General features: G+C 44.5%; 1 protein-coding gene across 1 annotated transcript in view; it reads left to right on the top strand.

Annotated features, from left to right (window-relative positions):
* The window catches only part of ntm (neurotrimin), an 83,669-nt gene that overhangs the window by 45,582 nt on the left and 30,587 nt on the right, over positions 1-7,500 (top strand). The window contains exon 7 of the mRNA XM_063204151.1: positions 1,810-1,935. Within this exon, the coding sequence (XP_063060221.1) occupies positions 1,810-1,935 (126 nt within the window). The remainder of the gene's footprint in view (positions 1-1,809; positions 1,936-7,500) is intronic.

The raw sequence follows: 7,500 nt of genomic DNA, 5'->3' as shown, positions 1-7,500 counted from the left end.
TTAAATAGCCAATGACACTAGTTAGCTGAAGGGCAGGAAGTAGAGCATGAGCTGGTGTGAAAGACATCCGGACAGTAACGCCTGGACACCCAAAGCTCAATTTAAAATGACCTTTAAAAAAATGCATCACAAAAAATTGCCTGAATCAACCATGTAAACACCTAATAAAAAAATAAAACAGTTTCAGACTCTGGTGTATTTTTAGAGAGGGGAGTGTAGATTGCTGTCAGGAGAGTTTCTAACAGACTTTTGAAGGTTCTTCAGTGTCTGCTGTGGGTGCCTGGACACAGGGGTAAAAACAAGCACTTGAATGTCAGAGCGTTGAAGGTGCTCTCTGCTCTGTGCACTTGCCTGTCTGTGTGAATGATGGCCTTCCACAGGGGCAGTGATTTCACATTCAGGCCATATATATCCTCATCAAGCCAGCGTTCAATGGAGATTACAGCTGGGTTGTTAATGTTTTAATTGTTTTTAAATTGTTACGTGTTTCTTTTGCCTAATAAGCGCATTGAGTCTATGTAAATATGAAATGTGCTATACAAATAAAATTTGACTTGACTTGACTGTCAAACACACCAACCCCACCAATGAAATCACTGTCACTGCCACTCATGCATCATCGGTCCCGCCTCTGGAATCACTGGCATGATGCACTCAAGATAGACATGTGTCTGTCTCTCTGCAACATGGCCTGCATCGGCTACTGTGGCCAATACACACAGATGGTGATCTGTTCGGCACACAAAGATTTTGTTATACTGTGTGTGTGTGTGTGCGTGTGCATGTGCGTGTGCGTGTACGCGCGCGTGCGTGCGTGTGTGTGCATGCGTGTGTGTGTGCGTGCGTGTGTGCGCGTGTGTATGGGCGCGTGCGTGCGTGTGTGCGTGTGTCCGTGCCTGTGTGTACAGTACAGGCCGGAAGGCACATGACTCGTGGCATACTGTATGTTAATTCATCTAATATAATGGATCTACTGTATTGTACAGACAGCAGCTGCTAAACCAGGTGTGTTGCTGTGTGTGTGTGCGTGTGCGTGTGTAAGTGTGTGCATGTGCGTGTGCGTGTGCAAGTGTGTGCGTGTGCGTGTGCGCTTGCATGAGTGCGTGTGTGCATGTGTGTGCTTTGTATCCTGTTCTTTCCCACTCTCCAGATGCTATTAAGTTTGTGACACCATAATAACCAAGCAACAGGAGTGCTGATTGGCTCCTGTGACACCATAACCTAGCAACAGGATTGCTGATTGGCTCCTGTGACACCATAGCCAATCAACTGGATTGCTGATTGGTGCCTTCGGGGAATCCATCCACAGCCCCACTTCCATTTGTTCATCTGAAAATAACAAACCTTTTAAACTGCGTCATTATGTAATAATAATAATGTTTTATACTCCCCTTTGGTGCATTTGAAATAGCACATGTGTTGTCGTGGAAAGTGTTGTCCATCCTTCTCTTTCTGAGTCTGAGATAACAGCCTTGTTATAAAGCAATTACATTTTATCCTCCTCCCTGTCTCTGCAGCTAAAGTTACAAACGTTAAGTTAAACGTTAAGACGGTGTGGTGATAAATGGGTGCGGATGTTAATCTGATGTGCTATTTCCTGTTATTTCTTATATCATTAACCCTTTATCTCCTCCTCTGTCCACAGTGTTATTCTATATATACTGTAATTAACCCTTCGTCTCTCCCTCTCTCCACAGTGTTACTGTTACTCTATATATAATTCTATATATCATTAACCCTTCGTCTCCCCCTCTCTCCACAGTGTTATTCTATATATCATTAACCCTTCGTCTCCCCCTCTCTCCACAGTGCCTCCTAAGATCTCCGGTCTGTCGGACAGCCTGGTGGTGAACGAGGGGGCCAACGTCAGCCTGGTGTGCTCGGCCAGCGGCAAGCCGGAACCCTCCGTCAGCTGGAAGATCATCTCACCCTCAGGTACAGTAGAGGAGTGTGTGTGTGTGTGTGTGTGTGTGTGTGTGTGTGTGTGTGTGTGTGTGTGTGTGTGTGTGTGTGTGTGTGTGTGTGTGTGTGTGTGTGTGTGTGTGTGTGTGTGTGTGTGTGTGTGTGTGTGTGTGTGTTTGTGTGTGTGCATGCGTGCGTGCGTGTATGTGTGCTTGTGCTTGTGTGTGTGTGTGTGTTCATTGTGTCATGAGCAGGGTTTTGGCAAAGGACGCGCTCAACTTCTTGGAAAAACGAAAGTCTTTGGGTGCGAGATAAAATGTATCAACTTAAGGAAGAAAAATCCGCACACAAACTGCGTCTCATTATTTATTTATATTACCACCATGTCCAAAAAGCAAACGCATTTCGACTATCAAGCCTTCATCAGTGCGTGGTACATCATGTGCAGGGTAACAGCTTCATGGGGTTTATATTGTATCGTGTGCAGGGTAACAGCTTCATGGCTGTAGGTTTATATTGTATCGTGTGCAGGGTAACAGCTGCATGGGTGCTGTAGGTTTATATTGTATCGTGTGCAGGGTAACAGCTTCATGGGGTTTATATTGTATCGTGTGCAGGGTAACAGCTTCATGGGGTTTATATTGTATCGTGTGCAGGCTAACAGCTTCATGAGTGCTGTAGGTTTATATTGTATTTTTGCTCCGCTGGAGAGTCGCAGCTTCCACTGTAATTACCCTGATTATGGAGATGTGGATCACGCCCTGGTGGTGTGTGTGTTCGTGTGCTGTGTGTGTGTGTCTTTGTGTGTATGTGCGTGTGCGTGTGTGTGTGTGTGCGTGCGTGCATGCGTGCGTGCGTGTGTGTGTGTTTGTGATGCTGATTGCTCTCATTGATTTGCTGAATGTTTGCCAGCTGACAATCAGTATTAATTAGGAGCACAAACACACACGCACACACACACACGCACACACACACAAACACACACACATGCACGCACACAAGTGTCAATCAATATTCATTAGGAGCTGATTATCATCAGTGAAGACGACTATGCTCTGATGAACGTGATGCCCATTCTTCATCACTGTCTCTCACACACTCTCTGCCCTTTAGTTTAGGATGTTTAGGAGTTTTCAAACTGGTTGCCTGTAGTCCGAAATGCATCCAGCACGTGCTTTGTCTCACTGAAACTCTTCTCCATCTATCTAGACAAGGAGTTACCAAACTGCTCCTCTGGTAGTGTAAAACTGAGTTATAAGAGTTTTTGTTTCTCTGCTGTAACGTCTTTGTATCCTCACAGTCTAAATTAAGTTAAATAATGTGTGGTAGACAATATAGCAGATGTTGAAGGAGGTGGCATGTTTGGTTTGGTTTATTTATGGTTATAGGAAGACAAAAGGTATTCAAGGGATAACATGTAAAAGTGTAAACACTTATTTCCAACATGGTCCCTGATGGAAGAGGACAAGACATAACAAAAACATGTAACATACATACACATTTGCCATCACATTCCTACGTCACCTAGTTCTCCACTTTATTCCACAAAAATACTCTAACTCTTTGTTTAAAGCACATTTTTGTTTCTGCCATTCTAATATTTAGTGGAAGGCTATTCCATAGCATAATCCCTGTATAAAAGAAAGAGCTGCGAGCTGTGCTTTTTGAAGCTGGTACCTTACAGCAGCGTTGGCAGCTGTTGTTTGTGGTCTCAATAGCTAAGCCAAACCTTTGCATGTGAAAGTCTCGTTTTAAACTCTGTAATTAGCAATTAACACCTTAACTTGAAAAAGAACGTCAACTGTGCATGTGATGATGAATATCTCATATTTACTGTGAGACACTGTAGCGTGGGTAGCCGTTGATCTCATATTTACTGTAGCGTGGGTAGCAGTTGATCTCATATTTACAGCTGATCTGTGAACTCTGGATCCCTCCTCTATAAACACATTTTTAAAAACATATTCACAAATCCTCCCTTGAACCAAAAAGGGCAATTAGCAGTAGACCAGCTGCAGCATGAAGACAGATTGCAACCCCAGCGAACACACACAGAGGGAGGGAGGCCACTGTAGTGCAAGGTAGTGCAAGGTTAATACACGACCCCTCACATGCATTTCCCACGCCTAATACCAAGCTATCACAGCACTCAGGAGAGAGAGAGAGAGAGAGAGAGAGAGAGAGAGAGAGAGAGAGAGAGAGAGAGAGAGAGAGAGAGAGAGAGAGAGAGAGAGAGAGAGAGAGAGAGAGAGCAGGTGAGGGTGTAAGGTCATTAGTTCTTGTGAGACTATAGGGCTGAGAGGTCCTGTCCAGCCTGAGCGTCATTAGTGTTTCCTTTGCCTTTGTTTTGCTGCACTAACGATGTCTGTGTTGTGTAGTGAAATACTATGCATCAGTCTGAAGATGCAGCTCAATAAAACTCACATTACTGCAACACACACTTACACTAACTCACTGTATATGGAATACAATATAATGGCTTTTGTGTTTTTTCGTCCTGTAGAGGGTATTGCACTTCTGTGCACTATTGGATGTGTTGTTTTGTTCTTGGTTGCACTGATTTATGTAACTGTGTAGTGTGGTGCAGCCTCCTACTCTGAAGCATGCTATGGGGATGCAGGCAGTGGTCGAGTTGTAAAATCAAAGCAGGGGGGATGGTCAGAGATGGATTATGATTGTTGGGGGTTCGGTGTTTCTCCCCTGAGAAATTTTTGAAAATGAAGTTGTTAAAAGTGCAATTGTAACACAATATGCGAAGAAGGGATGCCTGTATTAGAGGTGAATGATTTTTGACCATTTTCATTGAGGGGGATGATTTCAGACCATTTTGATTGTAGGGTGGATGGCATCCCCCTCATCCCCCTACATCTCAAGCATGCTATAGGGATGCAGGTCATGAGCTGTAGTCATGTGAGCGCTTGTGTTTATGGTAAATACGTGGTGAAATACATGCTAATCTCAGTCAGCCAGACTAGTCACCTCTCTCTCTCTCCACCTTCAAGAAGCAAGTAAAGACTCTCCTCTATCCTGACTATGTAAAGACTCTCCTCTATCCTGACTATGTAAAGACTCTTCTCTATCCTGACTATTTACTGCACTCATACATGAGCTGCCACAGTCAGTGTTGCCAGATGTGTCTGACCAAATCCCGCCCAAAAGGTTCTCAAAAACCGCCAAAATGTGCTAAATTCCGCCCAAATTCAACAAATTACATTGATTTCTATGGGCCCAAAAATGCTGAAAAAAAAGCCAAATGGCCAATTTTTCCGATTTTTACCAGCAGACGCTCATCCTAAGTAGCCCAATTGGGCGGGCACCCGCCTCATCTGGCAACACTGGCCCCAGTCCTGGGTGGACTCATGGCATGTTATGTGTTTATGTGCACTCCACTTAACCCCGTGCTAATGCACTTGTCTAATTGATTTAGCAAGTGAGAATTCTCTCCTTCTGGCCCCATAATCTCGCCACACAGAGTACAGTATGGTCCACACATGGATTTCAGCTCAAAATGCTCCGAATGAAGATCGAAATCCTTCAGTATGACTAATAGTCTGACATTAATTTGGGTCATCAGTGAAAGTCAGTTAATTAATATCACTGAAATGGAACATGCGTATTTGATGGAGTGCAAATTAATTTATAAAATGGCTGCCTGGCAGCGGCACAGATGGATATTGGTGATTCATGAGACAGCTGAATGTGATGGTCACGTCTAATAAAAACATTTAGGTACCAAATTAGATTATAATGAAATGGCTGATACCAATACCATTCCCCACCAACCGTCAATGCAAATCAGGTAGGCTATTGGTTGCAACTGCCCTCAGACATTTTGATTAATGTCATTTTAGAGTTTGCCACAAGAGGAGAAAATGAACTCCGTTGAACACAAAGAGTTTATTATCCTATTATTGCACTGACTGAAAATGTAGACTACCACTCTTACACAGTCAAATTATCACATTTCTTTCACTGGAGATGCTTTCAGGTTGAATGAGAAACGTACCGTTGCCCTAATCTAATCTAATCGTTGCCCATTCCAAACTAGCTGGGGTGTTCATGCTGCAAATCTGGGATGCATTTCTGGAAAGCTTAATAGTTGTTAGCAGTTAGCAACTTCCGTAGTGGGAATGGGAAATTGCATTGCAATCAACAAATTAGCTAACATAGTTAGCAACTACGCTTTCCAGAAATGCACCCCTGAGCGTTCAGGAAACATAAAGTTGATTTGTGAAAAATAGGCCTACTTGTTTTTTCTCTGTGAACCCTGATGGCAATATAATATATAATATAATAATAGCAAGGTAGTTCACTTCATCAACCCCAAACCTCTGCCATGATGAAACGGATGATGAATCTCTGCATCTGTAATTATTTCATTATAATGTGCGCTGATCATCAGCAAAGTTTCACTGGCTTTAATCATCCTGTCATTAGTTAAAGAAAGATACGCCTCCTCGGGCTAAATACATCAGCGTGTTGGTTACTGTATCCTATATTAGAAAGCCTGCATCAGGATCTTCTTGTCAAATTAATGGTATTATACGAGGCGAGCGAGAGTGATGAACGCACAGTTAATTCCTCATCTCTCTTAGTTGTTGAGTTGGCACATTATCGTTCCGCCTGCCAGATGGCTCTGTGCTCTAATGTAAACAATTAGTCTTGACGCCCATGAAGCATAAAGCAACTGTGAAATCAGTTTATTTCTGAGTTGCAAAAAGTGCACACAAAAGAAAGAGGGTGTGACTCCTCCCTGAAAATAAGGTCTCCACGCAAACTTGCTGCTTTTTAATGCAGTCTATGTCCCTGATTCTAAGTTGTGCAGCTGTGGGTGGGAGCGTACCTATGTTCCCCGGGTCCTATATTCCCCGGGTCCTATGTTCCCTGGTCTTAGTATGGGACTGGGGAACTTGAGACCTTTTTTCTAAAAAAGGGCTCTATGTTCCCCGCATTGTATCTAACCCTTCCCTAAACTTAACCTGTCAGGAAAGCAATGTTTCCAAGTTTTCAAATTTTGCCCTGACCAAAACTATCCCTAAACTTACCCTGTCACAGGTGCAAGTGGAAGCAGCGGGGAACATGAAACCCTTTTTTGTAAAAAAGGGTCCTATGTTCCCCCGTAGTGGAGAACATAGGAGCCGGGGAACATAGGAGCCGGGGAACATAGGAGCCGGGGAACATAGGAGCCGGGGAACATAGGAGCCGGGGAACATAGGAGCCGGGGAACATAGGAGCCGGGGAACATAGGAGCCGGGGAACATAGGACCTGGGGAACATAGGACCTGGGGAACACGGGACCTGGGGAACATGGGAGCTGGGGAACATAGGAGCTGGGGAACATAGGAGCTGGGGAACATAGGAGCTGGGGAACATAGGAGCTGGGGAACATATTAGGACCTGGGGAACATAGGAGCCGGGGAACATAGGAGCCGGGGAACATAGGAGCCGGGGAACATAGGAGCCGGGGAACATAGGAGCCGGGGAACATAGGAGCCGGGGAACATAGGAGCCGGGGAACATAGGAGCCGGGGAACATGGGGATCACCCCCTGTGGGTGACCTGTGGCCTAATGGTTAGGGAGGTGGACTTAAGATCAGA

This window comes from Engraulis encrasicolus, chromosome 7 (assembly GCF_034702125.1).
Source record: "Engraulis encrasicolus isolate BLACKSEA-1 chromosome 7, IST_EnEncr_1.0, whole genome shotgun sequence".
NCBI classification, from domain to species: domain Eukaryota; kingdom Metazoa; phylum Chordata; class Actinopteri; order Clupeiformes; family Engraulidae; genus Engraulis; species Engraulis encrasicolus.
This window is presented reverse-complemented; position numbering and strand designations above follow the sequence as displayed.